The 22,366-nt window shown below is 38.8% G+C and overlaps 2 protein-coding genes across 2 annotated transcripts; both read left to right on the plus strand.

Moving 5' to 3' along the window:
• The first annotated feature begins 6,378 nt into the window (after positions 1–6,378).
• LOC132649209 (vomeronasal type-1 receptor 4-like) lies at positions 6,379–7,478 on the plus strand. Its single transcript, XM_060372479.1, has one exon. The coding sequence runs from the start codon at positions 6,453–6,455 to the stop codon at positions 7,476–7,478; it is 1,026 nt and encodes a 341-aa protein (XP_060228462.1). The 5' UTR covers positions 6,379–6,452.
• A 12,900-nt stretch (positions 7,479–20,378) lies between these two features.
• LOC110544118 (putative vomeronasal receptor-like protein 4) lies at positions 20,379–21,377 on the plus strand. Its single transcript, XM_021630225.1, has one exon. It carries the CDS (start codon positions 20,469–20,471, stop codon positions 21,375–21,377), a length of 909 nt encoding a protein of 302 aa, XP_021485900.1. The 5' UTR covers positions 20,379–20,468.
• Positions 21,378–22,366: the final 989 nt, after the last annotated feature.

Consider the following 22,366-nt stretch of genomic DNA (forward strand, 5'->3'; position numbering starts at 1 on the left):
TCTACATAGTTTTTCTTGATCATATGAAATAACTTTTAAAGGATCATATACTGATCTGATCAGAGTTGAAGAATTTGGGTGATTTTAAACTCACATTTTAGGGAAACAAAGTAAGTATAAAACTATTATGATCCCAAACCTCATTCAGAAAGGCAAATGGTATAAACATTGGAAGAGGGAGAAAATGGGGAACATTACAAAAGCTTACCACAGAGGGCCTCTGAAAGACTACCCAGCAGGGTATCGAGCAGATGCTGAGACTCATAGCCAACTTTGGAAAGAGTGCAATGAATCTTATGAAAGAAGGGGGAGATAGAAAGAGATAGAGAGGACAGGAGCTCCACAAGGAGAGCAACGGAACTGAGAAATCTGGGCACAGGAGTCTTTTCTGAGACTGATAATCCAACCACGGACCATACATGGAGATAAGCTAGAACTCATGTACAGAGGTAGCCCATGGCAGCTCAGTCTCCAAGTGGGTTCCCTAGTAATGGGGAAAGGAACTGTCTCTGACATGAACTCAGTGGCTGACTCTTTGATCACCTCCTCGTGAGGGGGGTCAGCAGCCTGACCAGACCACAGAGGAAGACAATTCAGCCAGTCCTGATGAGACCTGATAGGCTAGGTTCTGCTGGAAGGGGAAGAGGACTCCCCTATCAGTGGACTGGGAGAGGGGCATGGGGGGAGAAGAAGTAGTGAGGGCTGGATTGGAAGGGGATAGGAGAGGGAACTACATACAGCTGGGATACAAAGTGAATAAATTGTAATAAATATAAATAAAATAAAAATTAAAAAGAGGAATGGACAGAGGAAAGAAGGAAAAGAGAAAATGAAGGAGGACTGAAGAAAGGAGGGATAGAGGGAAGGAAGAAAGGAGGAGGAGAGGAATGGTTGTAAGACAGAGGGAGGAAGGGTAGGAATGCTAGAAAGGGAAAAAGGAACAGAAAAATCAATAAATAAAATAAGTTTAGAAATTAAAAATCTAATATGATTCTACAGTACTCTAAATTTAAATTTCACATTAGATAATAATGCTACTTCATCCATATTATCTAACAAATAATGTTAAAGAGAGGAACTATAAACAAATGTCTAAGTGGATGAAATAAATATACAAAATGAATTAGAGAAAATGTGCAAGATTTTATTATTTCAGCAAGTTAAACAAAAAGATGTGAAGTCTGTATGTACAAATTATTGTAAAACTTTATTACAGGATATGAAAATAGCTACTAAGTGTTGAGAACTTGCAATGCATGAGACATTGGACTAAGTGTATGTGTGTATGAGAATACACACAGATGGATCTATTATTAACTACTTAGTATATAATCTATGTGGGCTCTGGTCTTATGCCTTGAGTGTTCACACCTCCAGCTCAGGCTTACAAGTGCTGTAAATTATTTAATACAAAAATCCTGTGGGGTCGTTCTTAGCTTTTTCCGTTTTATAAATAATAAACTTGATGCATAGAATTGTAAGGCATTTCCCCGTAGTGTTGCATAATTAATAAGTAGAAAAATTAAATTAAAATTAAAAATTAAATAACAATTAAATCCAATTCTGATTTCAACAGCACTAACCATTAGTATGGTACAGGTAGTCTTCCAGTGAATGAATTCCTATACTCTACCAGGAATGGCCCTAAGAGTGGAGACTTTTTTGACCAATATTATTTGGTTTTACCCTAGGTCCCTGGGCTACTATCTAGTTTCCTGTTCTCAGCCATCAAGGCAGTGTTAGCTATGGGTTTCACCTCACTGGCGCCTAAGTCAAATAAGCTATTGGCTGGTTATTTTCCCAAAAGCTTTGTGCAACCACTGCCCTACCATATCTTGAAGGCAGGATGTCACTGTTGATAAAGGCTTTGTTTCTGGTTTGGTGTTCAAGCTTCTGTTTTGAGACCATATAGAATATATCCTGTACCAAAGACACTGGAATATAGGCCTGAATGATCTATATAGGCAGCCACTCGACATCTCCATTTTAATGAGTTGTGTACAATGGTCTTCAGCAATAGGGACTTGTTATCAGTTTGCGGAGAGTAACATACGGTCTTGGCAACAGCCTAGGTTGTTTGGGACTCCGATGAGGCTGTTTTGGCCAACAACTGTTACATTTAAATTTTTATCTAGCCTGACATATGTAATGTATAAGTTAGTTTCTCTATACCTGGATTTCTCCATTCAATAGATGATAATGGAAATTCTAGTTTCCTCAAAAGCTGTCCTTTCATTTCCAGAAGCATTTCTTGCCTTTTTATGATTCAGCTATACCTACATGTATGGAGACACCATCACTAAGGGTACAGAGGAAGACAAGTGACCTTTAACTCATCTCCTATGACAACCCAATGGTGCTTTCACATATGAAAACAAAATGATGATACTGCCACTTCGAATCTCAGTGCTGCACATACATTTCTTTACATCATACTGTATACAGGTAGGAAAAACTTCCTAGGAACTACAGTAAAAAGTATGCGGAAGGAACACTCCTGGGAATAACAAGATTGAGAAGTGTTCTTGAAGTTTTGTAACAAATAAGCATTGTTTTTTGAATGAGAGCCAGAGGGGATGAAGGACACCATGAAAACAAGGCCCTCTAATTCAACAAGGTAAGGATGAGTTCACACAGACCGAATCAGCAAGCACAGGGTCTAAGTGAGTATCCAGGAAGTCCTCAGGAGATGCAGAAAACTCAGACAAGAGAAACCTGGTTAGTTCATTTTCTCACCACATATCCTTCCTCTCAAGATAATTAAACCCTAATGAAGCTTGAAATAACTTCTGAGCAAAACAGATGTAGTAACTGTGGGGAGAGAGGGAAGCTGTGCTTCAGGGACTGAGGCCCTGCAGAGGCCAGCCATCCCCCTGACACTGTGACATGAAACTTGATGTCCACGGTACCTGATGGCAGCCAAGAGCCCAATAAATACAGGCATTACAAACAAGACCTAGCAAGGGTCACTTTTCCAGAGCTGCTCCAGAGCCTGTCTGCACCACAGAAGTCCAGGGGAGTCCACGGAGGTCAGATCTTTAATACCTTCAACTGTGCCATAGAGTTTCATTAAAGCTGAAGTCTCTGTGTGTGTGTCAGACTAAGCCAGGGAGTGACGGAGAGTTTCTGTGAGCCTTGGGTATTTCACATGCTTTTGGCCCTGACAAGGGTCCTACCTGGCTCCAGAGGGATTAGAGATGAGTTCCTGGAGACAGAGAAATAGGTCAGAAATGCTGAGGTGTCTCTACCCATTCTCAGGCTACAGTGCCATGACAGAGCACTGGGTAGGTCTTTGCCTAAGGGTACCTCCTTGACTTCTTCTTTTTAAATTAAATTTTTAGTTTTTTACATTAATTATATTTTATTAGCTTTGTATCCCAGCTGTAGTCCCCTCCCTCATTCCCTCCAGACTCCACCCTCTCTCTCTCTCATCTCCTCCCTGCCCATGTAAAAGTCCACCATAGGGAGGTCCTCCTTCCCTTCCATCTGACCCTAGCTTATCAGGTCTCATCAGGACTGGCTGCAATATCCTCCTCTGTGGCTTGACAAGGATGCTCCTCCTTCATGGGGGGTGGTCAAAGACTTTAACTTCGTAAAAGAAATCAGTAACAGAAAGAAGATTTTTAGCAATCTCTTAAAAATTTGAGACAAGCATAATGATATACATATGTAACATCAGCACAAGAAAGACTGAGGCAAGATAACTGTTGAGGCTTAGCCTGATTTATATCAGGAGACACTGTCTCAAAATTAACAAGACAAAGAAAAACAAACAAAAATCTTATTTTTTGCCCTCATTGCTTGCCAGCATTATGAATCCAACAGTGTCATTTAGTGTTTATAAAATTTGTATTTTTTTCTTTTGATGCATTTTTCACTTTTCAAATATTGGCATATGTTTTCTTTAACAGTAACTTTAGATTCCTAATTGAAAAGTTTCCCTTCAGTACCCATCCTTACAGTCTCTCGACTCTGTCACATATTATACATACTTATCTCAACTTCAGTCATTGTATGCCTGTGTGCCTAGTTCATGAGGATAAATGTAAACCACTCAGCATAACAGTTACCATTGCAGTCCTGAGAATTCCTGCTAAGGATCCAGGCTGTGAACTAGTACATCTTGAAATAGCTCATCTTAATTGTATCTCATCACTAAGCAGCAAAGAACAATGATCTGTTTTTGTTTTTGTTTGCTTCTTTTTAGAAAACCGGGATGGATGGATGTAACCTTCGTAAGACTTGGGGGCTAGACCCAGATATGTTATCATCCATCTCTCTAAACACAAGATCACCCAGTCTTTTAAATTACTTTGGTAGCAATTTTGAAGATAATGGGGGAGATGAATCACATATCTGTTTGCGGATTACCCACTTCAGTAGAAGGAATTGATTATTAAAAGATTAGAAGCTGATATCAAATATGATTTAAAGTTTGGAAAAGAGATGACTCAAAAGATGAGCTGCCCAGCATTAGACATTAGACAAACAAAGCATTAGACAAACAAAAAATTAATATTTTCCACCATGACATAGGGTGAAGAGATTCCAATCATTGACTAAATACTTAATTTTTATTGTAAATATGTTAGTGAATGCTGATGTGTTTGTTATCAGTGTCTGAAGCATTATTCACTGTGTTCATATACTTAGGCTAGTATTGTGATTTCTAGAATGCACTAGATGAGCAGATGAAAGGCCACAATTGACATTTAAAGTCATGAAGCCAGCTGAACCCAAACCTTGGAAGAAACTAAGGTTCATGAATGTCACATGTAAGGTCTTCAGGACATAGACATTAACATAATCCTGTGAGTTTAGCAGAAAGAAGATTAGTAAAAAGAGACATTCCAAGTACTTAGAGCACACACAAACCCATGCAGTCATGTTCCTCTCAACCTAAGAAAGATGTCCAAAGCTTAGCATAAATCCTTGAGGCATGAGAATGGAGCTCCAGACACAATGAATAACATCCTGCCAAGGTCTAAATTGTGGAATCAGTTTGGACTGATATAGAACAGAGCAGCCTGCAAACAGGTTACATTGATCTGTATGTTTACTGTGAAGTCTGTAATGCACAATGAATAAAGGAGTAAAATACAGAATCTGCTTCAGGTAGAGCAAGATTGAAAACTCAGATGCCCATGAGTCAGAAGGTGAGCAATACAATTCAATTAGGAAATTCCCTTATTTTGTGTTTTTAAATTTAATTGATTACTTCATGTAACTGTAATACTATGTTTCTGATAAACTTAAGATAAAGGTTAAAACCTAATAAAGAAAGAAAGAAACAGGAGGAGAAGCAGGCTGCAAAGCAAAGCTGACATAACTGCTGCTCACAAGGCCCTGCAGAGGCAATTGTCATCATGACATGTTAGACAGGGAAATCCCTGCTCACAGCAGTATACCTCAAACTAGTGTACCACATGCAGCTGACACTGAGGTCATAACTCATGAACTGCACTCATCTCAGGCAATCTCATCAATTCCCTTCTTTCATCCACATCATCGTCCCCTGGTCCAGAGCTGCTCCATGCTCCCTTAGATACCCTGATGTCTTTCACTGCTGTCACAGATGCCCTGAGTCATCCATTAGGATCACAGCTCTCTGATAGCCTTTCTCCTAGGAAGTTCCTCTAGATACCTTCCTTACCTGCAACCTGGTAGTTGCATGAATTTTTCTCCATATCTTTTGATGATTTTCCTTTAAATTGGGAACACTGTCTAGAAAGGTTATTAAGTTTGACTTGACATACAAGACCACCTTAAAAGATATCTAGTGAACATTTATATGATGTGAAATCACAGATCAGTCAATATAAACACTTTTAAAATATTAAGATATAGAGTCTGAAGGTACAAAATGTATAAACCAAATGTGAGTCTAGAAATTGTTATGCTAATCAAGATGCAGATAAGAAAGAAATATCAAACAGAGAAAAGAGAGGAAAGTTAAAGTTACTACATCTGAGATGTTAAAGGTGTTGACCAGCAAGGCTTCCCAGCGTCTGTGTCTAATGTGGGGAAGAGAGACAGGTTAAATATCACCCTTAGGCATTGAGGATTTGGTGGAAAACATGAAAAAATAGAATAAGAAACAAAGGAAGAAACTTTGGTTGGGAATCTTGGCGTTAAATTAAACTATGCTGAGATGTAACAAGGATAAGTTCAGAAGTGCAGAGGGACATAGACACAAAACATACACACACGAAAAAGTCAGTTTTGCTAGTGTGGAGCTAAAAATAAAAATCTCCTTTAAAACTTTGGATTTGAATAGCAGTTATCAATCACCTTTCAGAGCACACATAATAACCGTGTCCACAGGAAAAAAAGGAGGGGAGGGGATTCCAGGAACCTAATCTGCAACAGTACGTGTGTCCACCACTACCTCTTGAAACCAGAAAATGCTATTATGCAAAATGTGCTGTTCAGATTAATGTCTAGCATTATTGATGCTTTCTTTAAAATGTATTTGCATCCTGTATACCAGGAAGGAAGAAATGTTTTTGAAGTTTATTAAGAAAACAATTTTTGTCTTCATGACTGTACTTGGCATTCTCGGGAACATGTCTGTTTCTGTGAATTATATATTCAATTGGTGGGGAGGCTCTGAGAGGAAACCCACACACCTTATTCTCATCCACTTGGCTTTTACACACATTATAATCCTTCTTGTAAAAGGATTGCCAAAGACAATAGAAACTTTTGGGTTCAGCAACTTCCTAGATGATATAGGCTGTAAGATCCTCGTTTACCTGGAGAGGGTGGCCCGTGGCCTCTCCATCTGCACCAGCAGTCTCCTCACTGTGGTCCAGGCCATCATCATCAGTCCCAGAGCATCTGGGTGGAGGACACTCAGTCCAAAGTCTACATGGCACATCCTTCCATTCTTCTCAGTCTTTTGGATACTCAATTCTTTAATAGGTCTGAACCTAATCCATTCCACCACAAATACAAGAATGAATGAATCACAACTTAAAAGTGATTACAAGTATTGCTATTTTATGCTACCAAGTCAGAAAATAAAATGGATTTTTCTCCCTCTCATGGTCCTGAGAGATGCAGTGTTTCAGGGTGCCATGGGAGGGGCCAGTAGCTACATGGTATTTCTTCTCCACAAGCACCACCAGCATGTCCTCTACCTTCAGAACTCCAAGCTTCTCTGCAGAACTCCCCCTGAGCTGAGAGCTGCTCAAAGTGTCCTCCTTCTTATGCTATGTTTTGTTTTCTTTTACTGGACAGATTGTGCCTTTTCTGTATTTTTAAGTCTCTCTTCAAGTGACAGTACTTTTATGGCAAATACTCATGGATTTCTGACCCTTGGTTATGCAACTTTTAGCCCCTTTGTGTTGATTCACAGGGATGGGATTCTGGTTGAGTGTTGGCATGCTCAGTGGGAAAAATTGAGAAAATATCTCTCTCATTTGTATGTTCAATCAATGGGAAAAAAACTCTTAGTTCTGCAGAATTGTGGGTAAGACACATTTCCACACAGCAGTTTAAACATGTTTATTCTCAAACAATTATCTTGGTGACTCAAGTCTTGCACTGAAAGTAATCTTAGCAAATTACAGTGATAGAGAAACCTCATTCTCCACCATCTACTCTTTTTACATGACTTTATTTAACTTTTTAATTTTTCTATTATTTTATTTTGTATAAATAATTTGTCTGCCCTCATGATGATGTAGCACATATAAACATGGAGCCTGTAGTAGCCTGAAGAGATTCTCAAATGCCCTGTGTGACTAATTGGATTTGACAGATGGTTCTCAAGCAATATGTAGTTGCTCTGAATTGAACCTGAGTCCTCTGGAAGACCATCCAGTGCTCTTAACAGTTGAGCCATTTCTCCAGCACTGAGAAATTCACTTTAACTAGAATTTGTAAAAATGATTTTGCTACTACAATGACTGGAAGCATGCAGTTAAAGTTCATAAATTTCATCAAAGTTCATACCAATGTAATTATATTATTCCAAAAATTTAGTTATCCTTTACCTGACTTTGTTCTTGCTAAATATTAGTACCATGGGGCTATTTTAGGCACTTCAAAGTATCTATAAGTATCCATCTATGAAAAGATTTTACATAATTATGAAAGAATAACATGCACCATGCATTCAGTCAATAGGAGCCCAATGCACCAGTAACAGAACTTAATTGCATTGAAATACTTCATTACTGTTATATTCTTGATGGTTCTTTGCAGGAACAAAGACTGTAGATATGAGATAAACCAGGTAAAGAATACACAATAGAATTTCTTTTTATATTTGTCTATATTTCCATGATGACTGAAAAATTTGTCTTTTTCCAACATGAATCACTGAGTGTGACTGAAGCAGACTAAAGCTCGTGTGCACCTGCCCTTTGTTAATGCCCGGGTGCTCTTCACAGCACCGTCCAGCACTTTATCACCAAAGAGCTGCAGAAGGATCTGATTCTACATTCATTTAAATACAGGATTCACTGCTTAGTTTCTTAAATTGGGTCCATACATAAAAACTTGATGAACACATTCTGAAAAATATTTATTGATATATTCATTGAACATGAAATTGTAATATAGTTAGAAGTAGGTTTATGTCTTATTATTTAAAATTACCTGTCATATCTAACTAGAACCCTTGTAAACATTTTGGGTGCATCATGGATCTACTTGAGAATATGAATATGTGTTAATTTCTTGCAAGCTTGCACAGTCTATGCAAAACTTAAGTAAGTGATGTGTATTGTATTGTGGTATTGTTACCAAATAGTCTGTTTCTATTATCTCTTTTATTTATCTGTATGTGTTTGTGTGAGTCAGTGCCACATTTGTGCAGATGCTCACGCAGGGCAGAAGAGGTCATTGGTTCCCAGGGAACTAGAGCTACAGTCTGTCATGTGTCCTATGATGTGGGTGTTGGGTAAGGAACCAGGGTCCTGTGCAAGAGGAGCAGGTCTCTTCACCATCCATCCAGCTCCTTGTCTTCCTCATGTAAATGCCACTTATTTGTAGGTGACACCATTGCTCATGTTATTCTTACAGCTCTTATATTAAAACATTTTTTTCTAAGTATCTGACATAAAGAACCAGACAAATCAAGCACCTTCTAAATCAGTCTGTGTAACTGGGCTCAAAAGGAAATGATTTAAGAACATGGAGAAGAAGTGAAGAAAGATGTGATTAATCTGACTGATGATGATGAGGTTGTTCAAACTTAAGAACAGACAGGGGGCTATAGAAATTACTTTGTAAGTAAAAGCAACTGCTGATACCCAGACAACCTGATCTGTCTCTGAAGAAGGATACTGACTCCCTCATGCTGTCCTCCAATCTCACATGGGTGCTAAGGCACACATTGAAAATAGACAGGAACACAAAAATAAGCTTTAAATTTAATTTTAAAAAGTCTTAAAATGGTAGACAGGAGATGTATATAATTTTTTATATAGTATGAATAAGGATGGCCTAGACTCAGAGTGGCACAGAGTTGCTAATTTAAAATTTCTCTTTAGAAGTCAGCTTAGAACATAAATTCAAATTTCAATAGATAATGGAAATAGTCAGAACCTACATATGTAAATGACAGTGAATGAACCCAGGAAAGGGGACAATTATGCTCTCAGGAAACACAAGATATTTGACAATTGGATTAATATATGCATCACCTCAAATTTTATCATTTCTTTATGATGGACACACTCCATTTCACTAGTCGAACCTGTAGAACTTCATGCTAAATGAAATGAATCAGCTATTTGTCGACAAATACCACGTGATTTTACTAATAGGTGTAATGTAAATACAAAAGAGACTAGAGCCTCCTCTATGTGGTATGCAACCTACACCCCTCAGAGACTCCTCCCTTTGAGGACCTTGCTTTTGGCTGGGGCCTCCATATATTCAGATATACAAAGCTGTGGCTACTCAAGAGTTTGCCAGCCTTCACTCTGAAATTCTCCTTGTCAGATGATATTTTTCTACGAAGATAATTTAAAGATATCTTTAAAGATATTAAATATCTTTTAAAGATGTCACTCTTGAAGGAAATAGATCCACCACAAAGGTCCATTACTCCTCTAGATTTTACACCTTCTAAAATGCTTCCTTAATATACTTAAGGAATTTCTTAATCTACACCTTCTAAAATGCTCTCTTAAAATACTTAGATACTGAATCTCAAGCCCAAGTGGGTCCGTGAGCTGGTTCATACAATTAAATATAGGCAGCGAAGGATGGGTCGGGAGAAACTGGTAATTAGTTGCAGATACCTGATAGTATCTTAGAGATGTTGTTGTTGTTGTAGGGATGTTGTTGTTGCTGCTGCTGCTGCTGTTTTGCATTCTCAGTTCACGTTCACTCAGGAATCAAAACTGAGACCTCTCACTCAAATATCACCTTACAGCCCATCAAATGCATTCTCCTGGATATACACTATAGACTACTTGACTGTGTTTCAACAAGAGAAACTTTTGGATGTCTTTGGGTGGCTCAGCTTTAACTATTGGACCATAAACACTGAAAAAACTATGTAGCTTAATGTAATATTGAAGCCTAAAATGCCATTTATTATTAAAACACAGAATCAGTTCGGGGTTCAAATATACCCCAGAAAACTTTAACGCTGTGGAACAAAGACACACAAATTAGAAGACACAAGGTAACCCTAGACACCATTTCATTTTCCAAATGGGAAGACATAAGGGACACCTCAATCTAATGAGCTGGCTCAGCAAGAAAACTCCATACTGTCTAGCCAATCTGAGTTTCATCCTAGAATCATATGATAGATAGACAGACCAATTCCTAGGAATTCACCTCCAAATTCAACACATATAGCATTAAATATGTTTGTGCCAACATGTCCTCCAATTTCAACACATATACCATTAAACATGTTTGTGCCAACATGTACACATGGTATCCTGTAACACTGCATCTCTCAGGAACATGAGAGGGAGAGAAATCTTTTTTTTTTAACTTTTAGCATAAAATAACAGTACTTGTAGCCATTCTTAGTCTGTGATATATTCAGAACCATTCTGTTGATGGAATTGACTGGGCTCATACTTATTAAAGCACTGAATACCTAAAACATAATACCATTGTCACAGAGAACTGAGTGTAAAACAGGCAAGGGGACACACAATAATACTGATATTTACTTTTGGAAAATGATTCTTAAATATTTGTTGTTCGCTAGTCATGAAGAGTATGTTGTTGGTATAACGTTTTTGTGGAATGTATGCAATTTACCCTTGTTCATTCAAATGCTGATTTCTCTACCCCACTACCTGGTTTCAATCTGGATATTGCATTGCGATGCTTCTTCTAAGCATCACCTGTCTCAAGTTTGTGTAACATGCCACCATTTCTTCCCTATATTTTCAATAAAACAACGAGCCAGTGCTGTGCAATGGAGAGAAAAAGGTTGAACATCTTGGTCTGGAGGGTCAAGAAAGGAGCAAGTGGGAGGAGTTGGAGAGATCAACAGGAAAGGACTTGGAACCATGAGGAGAGATGAACTGGACCTAAGATATGACTAAAAGCAAATATAATGTGCGATTCTGAATGGAAGAAAACTCTACAGGCTTGGAGGGTTAAGATGGAGTAATTATTGCCCAGCACTGTACTCTAGGTTAATTAAATAAATCCTAGTCTTCCTATGATGATTTGGGTATACAGCTGGATTAGGAATAACCGCTAATTAACTAAAAGATAACTCAATATTCAATTTTAACCTTCAACAACAGTATGTATCTTCTTGAATCCCATCCAGAAGTAGAAATATAACGGACGTCAAATTGGATGAAGAGAGGGAACTGGATGGGAGAGAGTGTGGGGAGTAAAATGAAGGTGGGAGACTGAGAGTGGGAGCCAAAGGGCAGGGAGAGAGAAGGGAAAACACAGGAGGAGGATATCTGAGACTATCTGGAGACACATGACTAGGGGAGTCTTGTGGAGGAATGTGGGGAAAGATAGAAGGTCCTAAAGAAGAACAACAGTGTCAACTAGCTGGGTCCATAGGAGCTTTAAAAGACTGAGGCACCAACCACAGAGCATGCATGGACTGGACCAAGGCCCACTACACAGATGTGCAACTTGGTCTTCATGTGGGTCTCCTAGCAATAAGAAGAGAGTGGGTCATATCTAACATGGATTTAGTTGTCTGCATGTGGACCACTCTCCCCTTGCTGGTCTCCCTTGTCTGGCCTCAACAAAAGAGGAGTAAGTCCTGATATAATTCAATGAGCCATGATGAGTTTATGAGAGGTGTTCCCTTTTTCTGAGGAGAACAAGGGAAGAGGAAGAGTGATGGGAGAGTGGGACTGGGAAGAGAGGAGGGCGGGGGCTGTGGCCAGGATATAAAATGATTAAACAAATACATTTCTTTTGAAAAAGAGTATGTATCTGCAAAGGAACCTGTTTACGATGTGTCCCAAGCTTTCCCAGGAACAGTTTACAGAGGGAAAATGAGGAAGGTGGTTGTCATGTGGGTTCAGCTTACAAGGCATAATGGAGGTGACCAGTAAGATTTGCTAACTCCCAGCAGCAGAGTGGTCTCCTCTGGTCCTTAGATGGTGCTGTTTCCAAAAGTGCTAAGGAAGCTTATAAGGATAAATAAGTTAATAATACAATTTCACACATTAAAGACCATGAATGATAGTCACAAAGTACATAGAAAGTACAAGGATAAGGTTCTCCTTCAAAGGATGCTGTGAATATTTGATCCTTCACGTGTGTGGCAGCCTACTTGAAGTTAATGGCAAATTGGAATGCACATCTGAACAGTGGAATTCGGCCTCTTGGCCCTGGCTATAATCTAAAATTTGCTGTCTCAGAGACTGACCCTGGCAATTCTACAGCAGAGGGCTCTGACCCTGAGAAACTCCGTGCAACCATGGCAACCAGACAGCAGGCTCTGTGTAACCTTGAGTGAACCCTCGTATGTTTTGGCTAAGTAGAATTGCCTCAGTGAGAAACTGCTTCAACTTTTGTGCTATATAAGTGTTGGTTTTACTATTATTAAATTGACACCTAGATCATAGCCTAGACTTGGTGTCCTTCTTTGTGTCGCCCTGTCTCTTTCCCCCCAGCCCTCACTTAGGTGGTATTCAAGTCTCATTGCAAGACAGTGACACATGTGAGGCTTAAAGTCACAATCTACCCATCACTCTTGACATACTGTTGTGGAATTGCTCCACAATGACGGATTGCCTCATGGACATTGCTGTATAGCTGTTTCCTTCTGGTTGAATTATTCCATCTTGAACAGAGCAAGGAGACTCACAAGCCTAAGGAAGTTCACCAAACTGAAAATAAATAAACAAATAAACAAACTTAAAAAGTCACAAGACCCTCTTCCCAAGGAGATATAAGTGATTGATATCTTCTGGGGTGAGAAGAGTCTTTTTCTCTTTCATGCAACAGCTGTCTGCATATTGATATGGGTATACCAGTGTGCTGTGTAGTCTCCTGTTAAGTTAACACATGCTGAAGTCATCTAGGAAGAGGAAGGCCAATTGAGAAAATGCTTTTATCAAATTGACCTATAGACAAGGTAGTGGGATTTTGTTGTTGTTAATGATTGATAGGGGAAGGTCCAGTCCATACTGGCTGATGATTCACTGTGGACATATAAATAGACAGAGAGACAAAAATAAACTCATGACTATCTCAGATGCAGAAAAGGTCTTTGACAAAATCCAGCATCCTCTTCCTAGGAAAAGCCTTGGAGAGACCAGGAAGACAGGGGTATTCCTCAAGATAACAACAGTAATTTACAGCAAACACAGAGATAACATCATCCTGAATGGAGAAAAACACAAAGTAATTACACTGTAATTAGAAACAAAACAAGGTTTTCCAATCTTTCCTTGACTATTTAATATAATAATTGAAGTCATAGCCAGAGTAATAACACAACTGAGGAGACAAAGGGGATACAAATAGGGAAGGAAAATGTCAAAGTTAATGATACATAAAGACTCCACAAGAAAACTTCCACAGCTATTGAATACATTCGATACTCTAACAGGATGCAAAACTAACACACAAAATTAGTAGCTTTCTTAAAGGCAAGCATACAGAGAAAGAAATCAGGGAAACAGTACCCTTCATAAAAGCCTACAACTTTCTTAGGATAACTCTAAGTAAGTAAAAGACATTTATAATAAAAGTTTAAGACATTGAAGAAAGAAATTAAAGAACACACCAGGAGGTAAGAAGGCTCTCCAATACTCTTGGATATACAGGATTGACTGTGAAAAGCTGGTCATCCTGCCCCAAACAATCATCAGATTCAATGCAATCCCTCTGAAACTTCCATTGCAATTCTTTACAGAAAGTGAGAAAAAAATCCTAATTCAAATGGAAACACACATACATATACAAAAAAAAAAAAAAAAAAAACAGGTTGGCAAAAAATAATACTGAATAATAAAAGAATAGATGATGATATCACCGTCACAGATTTCAAATTGTATTGCCAAACTATAGTATCAAAACATCGATGGCATTTGTATGAAAATATATTGAGCATTGGAATGGAATTTAAGAATCAGATATCATTCTATACGTTAATGGATAACTGCTTTTTGATAAAGAAGCCGAAATTACGAACTTAAGAAAAGGCAGCATTTTCAACAAGTGGTGCTGGTCAAACTGTATAGCTGCACGTAGAAGAATGAAATAGATCCACATATATCACCATGCAAAAACTCAACTCCAAATGGATCAAGGGCCTCAACAAGACCTGATTTTCTGAACCTGATAGGAAAGAATGTAAGAAACAGGCTTGAACTCATTGGAACAGGAATGGACTTTCTAAATACATGAAGACCAACAATTCATAAGTGGAACCCATGAAGCTAAAAGGCTCTGTATAACAGAGGACACTATCATTCCGTTAAGCGGCAGGATACAGAATGGAAAAAGGTACTTACCAATTATATATCTGGCAGTGGATTACAATGTAGAATATATGAAGTATAAAAAAGCTACACAACAAAACAAATAACCAACTTTAAAAATGGGATATATAACTACAGAGAGTTCTCAAGAGATGAAACACAGCTGGCTGAGAAACACATAAAGATATATACATGTTCAACCCCTGCAGCCATAATTGAAATAAAGATTAAAATTAATTTGAGATTTCATCTTACTCTAGTCAAAATGACCAAGATCAATGAAACAAATAACAAAACATGTTTGCAAGGGTGCAGGGAAAGGGAAACAGTTGTACATCATTGTTTTGATGGACAAGCCCAAACATTGTACAGCCACCATGGAAATAACTCTGAAGTTTCCTCAAAGAGTTTGAGAGTACATAGGTCATGATGCTAAGAGAAAAATAGCAACAGAATGCCACCACGTTGTAGTAGATACCTCTGTGGTGTTAGATACAATGTGGTATTAAATACCACAGAGGTTACACATCTAAGAAGTGACCAGGAAGAAAGAGGGGGTTTTCCAGGGAAGGGGAATTTGAAACAGTGTTATAAGGAAAATTAAAGACTTAAAGGATGAGGGAGGTGGGCGTGAAGGGTAAAGGAGGGAATATAGAGAGGAATAACACTAAAGGCCTTTTGAAAAGGCATGTAAAAACCTACTACTAAAGAAGCTTCCTAAAATTTAGACATATATGGAAAGAATTTAAATGGAGTCACAATGTAAAGGAAGAAGCAATTGCCTCAACCAGGCATCTTATGCCACCAAGTTTGGGTTACAAATTGTTGAATCATTGAACAAAAGTATGTCCCATACACCCTCCTTCAAACACCACAGGCTATTGAAGAGTGTCTCCACAGCTTGATGGTAAGGCCTTATTGCTGACAACATTTATGTCATCACTCAAAAGAGCTCAAGCTTGTTCTCACTCATAAGCTCTACCCCTACTGACTAGCACTGATGATGCTGGAAATCATTCAGCGTACCACCATGAGAGGAAAACACTAATCATCAATATCCCACAGCTACAAACCATACACCCACAGCAGTGACTTGCTTGCAATATGCATTTCTTCAGTAGGGACACAAATATTACGGAAGTGTCCAACCATCTTTCATTGGAACTTAGTGTCCACTCCATGAGTTGAAACCCATCTGACACTACTAAAGTGGCCAAGAATTTGAGACTAGATAGGTTATGACCCTAAGAGAAAAATCTACTACTGTAATTCTGCTAAAGAAAAAAAGCAATACAACACCACCAGAGCAATCCTGTTATGCTCATAGATCAGTGTCTCACTCAACCCCATCAGAGAGCTTCTTCTTTCCGTTGATGAGATCAAAACAGAGACCCACAAGGAGACAAGGTGCAGAGAGTGAGAGACTTTGAAGCAGATGATCCTAAATCGGATGTTTTTACTCACCCCTCCAGTCAAGACTAAGGGATCTATTTGGAAGTGGAAGCAGAAATATCGTAAGGGCCAGAGATGATAGATAACTCCAAGGAAATGATGTCTTCCAAACACAATGTGACCAGTGCACATATAAACTCACAGAGACTGTGACAGCACACAGAAGACCTGCAGGGTTTCAAGTCAAATGGGGTCCCAGCACTGAGAAAAGAAATCAGACCAGGACTCTCAACCCTAATCAAGAAGCTATTTGCAATTAATGACAGTAGGAAAGGAGACAGTCAGTTTTTGCATACTTCAAGGCAGGCAGGACTGATGCCCAGGAATAGTTATTTAACACAAAACAAACTTCATGTTTTTGTGGGCTTTTTTTGTTTTGTTTTGGGTATTTTTCATTTTATCAGGTTTTGTTTCTTCGTTTCTTTTAATTTTCTTCAGGTTTTTGTTTTGTTTTGTTTTGTTTGCTTCTTTTGTTATGGGGACAAAAAATACAAGTAAGGGAGCATAAAGCTGGGTAGAGGGCTGTGGAGGATGTGAGAGGTGTTGCAGGAGGGGAATAATATGAACAAAATTTATTATATGAAAAAATAAGTTAAAAAAGCATCAGAAAAAATATGATCCACTCAGGATGGACTGTAAAGCTCACAGAAGACATTTAAAGTAATACTGAGAACACTATTCATCCCATAGTCTCTTGGTGACTGTATTTTAAACATGGCACTGGAGATAGCCCTGGGCTTCAGTACTTAATGATAGCTTACTGAAAATTATTCAGAAAATGACCACTTTGGATTATCAGAAATTGATTCCAAAGAAGTTCTTGGTTTGGGTGGTTGGGAGGGAAAAGAGGAAGACTGGATTTAAGTTCAAATTCTAGGACCCCTCTGTCACTGCTAAGTACCCTTCTGCTTACTCAGAGACATTGGAATTAAGATCATAACATTTCTGGGTTTGGTGAAAGACAAAGCACCAGGGAGAAGGCAGAGCTGGCCTCAGGGATGGAGACAGAAGGGGCCTCTTCCCTTATGACACCAAACTCCTGGGTGTGACATCCTGTCACCTTGCTTGAGCACAGGGACTTGAGATTGATAAAAGGGCCTGGCTGGTGCTGTAGGACACCTACCCTGAGTCCTGCACAGACTGCACAGGTGAGTGCTGCATGTCATGGTAGACGAGGCTGCATTTGATATCAGAAAAATCTGTGGAGGGCTGAAGTGTGGGAGAGAAGGATGTGGGCTCCCCATAACTTTGGGAAAGGAGAGTGGCAGGATTCAGGGAGAAGAGGGTCTATTCTTCCGTATTTGCAATCCAGAATGGTTTCAGTGTCCACAAGGAGAGTCTGTGTAGTCACAGGACCAGGACTGTTTCTTATACAGGGCAGACAGGGGTAGGAGACAGAGGCAGCTGAAGTGTAGCCTGGAGTAGGAAGCTCTTGCTTCTACAGCTTCTGCACAATGTTTTTGTGATTTTTTTTTTCCTCTAAAGACTGAGAACTTTGATATGAGCTGTATGACTTCTGGTGACTTCAATCTATGTGGATGGAGCACTCTCTCTTTATCATGATTTCATTTATTGTGAATTTCCTTCTTCCTAGACCCAATGTAAACCATGGAATATGAGAATTCTGGATAAAACAGATATGAGGGTACATACTAACAAAAACAACTGATTTTAAAAAATGGATTTTTAGAGTATGCTGCCTGCTTCCCTAGGAACTATGTGTGTCAGCAATTTGACTACACAGAATACACCCATATTGCACTAAATAAAATTTACATATGAAAATAGAGTTGAAAGCAGCCAATAAATAATATGCTCAAGATGATAAATGTAAACATTGGGAATTTCAGAACTTTGATCCATATTGAGTTGTCACAAAGCATGTTCTTGTGAATCCTGAACTTCCTTTCTTAAGTTCTGGAATCCCTTAAGCTTCTACCATGTCAAAAACCTCATTTAACAATGAACAAAGAATGAATTGATTCACTCTAACAAGCTGGAAGTAAGATTCTTGGGGAAATTAATTAAAATGTATAAATGTGAGTTGAAGAGCTGCCTCAGTGGTTGAGAGCACTTACTGCTCTTGCAGATTCTATGATTTAACTATCAGCACCCACATGGCAGCTAACAACTACGTGCAGCTCCAGGTTTAGGGGATCCAATGCTTTATCCTTGCTTCTGTAGGCACACAAGTGGTGCCCAGACATATATGCAGACAAAATACACATAAACGTAAAATTGAATACAATTAAAAAGAAATAAAATAAAATATAACTATATCAGAGTTTCTAGAACAGACATAAATGGATAATAGTTCAGTCCAAAAATTGCACCACTCAAGAAACAAAGAGAGCTTCCATATTTCAGTACATATTATTGGGATCTGAAAAAGCCAAGAGGTATATCTTAACAATATATAGTCATCAAAAGATCACTATGTAGACAACACAACTGAAAATTAGTCACGTTGATGACTATCTTTCAAGATAGTTCATAATATCTACTGTATCACTAGGAGCTTCGAAGTTTTCCTCCACTGTAAATGCAAGAAAACACAGACTACATTACTGAATGAGAGTTCCTAATTGGACTGACCTCCCATAACCTTAAGGAAAGAGAACAAGCATAACACTTTTTCTTTCAGTTCACTTCTGTGATTTGCATAGGATTGTACAACCATTGAACTCAGTTAATGATTTATGCATTAGCAATTTTTACAGCATCAGGATGCATACCAGTAACTGATGCACTCAAGCATCTCTCAGGTTTGCTCAGCACAGAGGGGTTGATATAAGAATACTAACAGACAGACAGTCCTGGGGGGTTCAGAAAAGTTATAGGAGACATATTTGTGACCTGTGGACAGCACTTAGCTATGAAGGATCATGGCTGGAGTCAGATCAGGAAGAGAACATCATGGGTTCCCTTCTCACAGAGTGATTGCCATTGTTACCTTTGCTCAGGAGAAACCTGAAGCAATTCACAGATAAATTCATTGTTACTGGGTGATTGTCAGTGTTATGTTTGCACAGGAGAAGCTGAAAGCAATTCGCAAATAAATTTGGTGAGCAGCAGTAAACACTAAGAAGTGGTAGAAAAGTAGACTTAAGATCTCCACATAAAATTACTTGTGATTTGTAAAAAAGAAGCAAAATGAATAATTTATGTTTTAATCCTCTTTTTAACTTTAAACAGAGTGAGAAAACGGAAACTGAATGCCATCTGTAAATTTACACAAATCAATGTGATGGTGTTTGGATGCTTGTTCTTTATACTGACTGATAAAATCACTGTTGCATGGAACCTAAGGAATGGTAGAGTGTGCCTTGTTTGGAATCTAAGTTGAGACTGAGACAGTTTTCTTTGGGAGAATATTGTTATTGAAAAGTCAGTAAAAGCACATAGTAGTAGTAATAGTAGCAGCAGCAGGATAGCAGTACAGTATGGGGGGCAGGGAATACTTTAATATGACCCCGTGCAAGACATGCTAGGAAACAAAAATTAATCACAGCATCCCACTCAAGGCAAAGGGATAGAATATCTACTGTACTACCTTATCAAATTGTTTTATTTATTGCCAATTCAATTCAGAGTTGGAAAGAAAGAAAAGCCACAGGAGTGTACCCTGAGAAGCAATGCCATTTGGGCAAGTATTAGACATCTTTGAGGAGTTACAGATTTTACTAGCTCAATACTTACTTGAAGCATGAGCATGTACAGGATGGCAAAGAGCTTCTGAGAAGAAAAGCATCTACGTTGATGGTCAATATCACAGCTTAGACAGTGAGTTATGCTGACTTTTGTTTAGACATTCTCATAAACAAGTTTAGAGACGATGGATATAAACAACTTTCTTCTGTAAAGGCAGTAACTCTCTTCTGTAAACATCAGCATGGTGTTTAAGTCCAATTGTCATCATCTTCCCCATGTCAGTGGAAGCAAGGAAAACAATGCACAAGAACAAAATCAGGTATTTACTGGCAAAGAATTCTGGGCATTACACATTAGGCTGGGGATTTTTTTCACTAAAGAAAGCAGAAAACCCACAAGTATGAACTATACCACATTGACTTGCTTGTGTTTCTCAAAGGATTTTTTCCTAGTTCTGTTCTGGGCATGAAGATGATTTGGAGAGACCTCATCCAGAGAATGATTTTCATTTCACTTATTGGACTCGGAGGTTTAGGAAACATCATCTTATTTGTGAGACATCTATATCCTTTCATCATGGGTCCTGAGCACAAAAATATAGATGTCATTCTCATCCACTTGGCTTTTGTAAACACAATCATTATTTATTGCATAGGGGTCAGAACCATAGCCACAATTTTCTATATCAGAAATTTCCTAGGTGATGTTGGCTGTAAAACTATAATTTATCTAGAAAGGGTTGCCCGTGGCCTCTCCATCTGCACTACCTGTCTCCTCAGTGTGGTCCAAGCTGTCACCATCAGCCCCAGGACCAGCCTTTGGAGAAAGCTCAAACCACAGAGTGCATGCCATGTTCTTGCCTTTCTCCTGCTCTTTTGGATCTTTAATTCCCTGATAAGCTCCAACTTGCTTCACTACATCACAGCAGACAGTAGCATGAACAGGTCTGAAACTGGGATATATAGTTGGTATTGCTATATGCTGCCATCCAGACACACAGTTAAGTGGCTTTTCCTCTTCCTCATGGCTCTTCGGGATGTCATTTTTCAGGGTCTCATGGGCTGGAGCAGTGGGTCTATGGCTCTCCATCTGTACAAACATTACACACGCATGCTCTACCTTCACAGATCCAGGTCTGAATGTAATTCCAGGCCAGAAATCAGAGCTACACAAAGAGTTCTAACGCTCATGACCTGTTTCCTTTTCTTTTACTTGGCAGATTTTATTTTCTCCTGCTACACAGGTTCCACAGTGACACATGATTCCACAGTCCTAAATATTAAAGCATTTTTAGTACTTAGTTATGCTGGTCTCAGCCCCTTTGTCCTAATCATCAGAGATGTCCAGATTGCTAAGCCCTGCAGTGTCCACTGAGAAATAAGAGATTTCTTTTCACATCAAGTTCATTATGAGCTAATGCTATTTTCGCTGGAATGGCTTTGTTTTTACCATTCTAATTTATCACAGCAATGAAATTCTTAAAATAATAAATTACAGTTTTTGCATATAACTGGAACTGGGTAACTGAAGGCTTGTTGAGGCTCCCACCATTCCACCATTCCTACCATGCAGTTTAGTTTGCTATATACTTCATCAGGAGGATACGCAGAAGGGTATACAATCATCTGAGATTGGAATTTTATTTTTTTACAAATTAGAGTTTTACCCTTTAAAAACTCCCAAATATTCCCTGCCTTCTTGTTCCTTTTAATGTACTCTCACAAAAACAAACTCTTATACTTATTTACGAAACACTTACTGTGTCCCAGAGGCTATTCTAAACCAATGAACAGCAGAGTTAGTGAATAAGAATGATGTTGGAAAGCATCGTTTATCTGAAGGTCTCTTGCAAACTGGAGATGACCAGGGAGAAAAGTTAATTCACTACAGCTAGTAAATGCTTGGCATTGCAAGGTATCACTCACTAAAGAGTGAAGAATGAACACTGTAACACAATTCCAAACACATTCAAGACATTGATATGTGGTCACTAAATAAGTCAGAAAGCCCAGGGGGAATGTCATCTTTCATGGATTGCCATGGAGGTTTGGAAAATGCACTCCAATTGAGAGCCACAGTCCTGAGCTCACTGCTTTGTAAACAACACTGCAAATGAATACTGAGCTATTCCTGTAAATAGCTCAGGAACTTTGTCCCACAGCAGCTCTCACTTCTATTCAGTCATTAGCACCTACACAGAATATGTGACATTCATTAGTTCAGCTTCCCCTGCCAGCCCTGCTTCATGAGTGTAGGGCTCCATCCTCAAGGTTGCTGTTCAGGCACATGGTATTCACATACAGGCATAGGAACCAGAAGCTGGAGACACGGACAAGAGCTGCTTGCTAAAGTCCATGTAGTAC

This window comes from Meriones unguiculatus, chromosome 19 (assembly GCF_030254825.1).
Source record: "Meriones unguiculatus strain TT.TT164.6M chromosome 19, Bangor_MerUng_6.1, whole genome shotgun sequence".
In the NCBI taxonomy this organism is placed as follows: Eukaryota; Metazoa; Chordata; class Mammalia; order Rodentia; family Muridae; genus Meriones; species Meriones unguiculatus.

Excerpts from the sequence above, each read along its gene's own strand:
- LOC110544118 (XM_021630225.1), top strand. The coding sequence starts at position 20,469 with ATGAAGATGATTTGGAGAGACCTCATCCAGAGAATGATTTTCATTTCA.
- LOC132649209 (XM_060372479.1), top strand. The coding sequence starts at position 6,453 with ATGCTTTCTTTAAAATGTATTTGCATCCTGTATACCAGGAAGGAAGAA.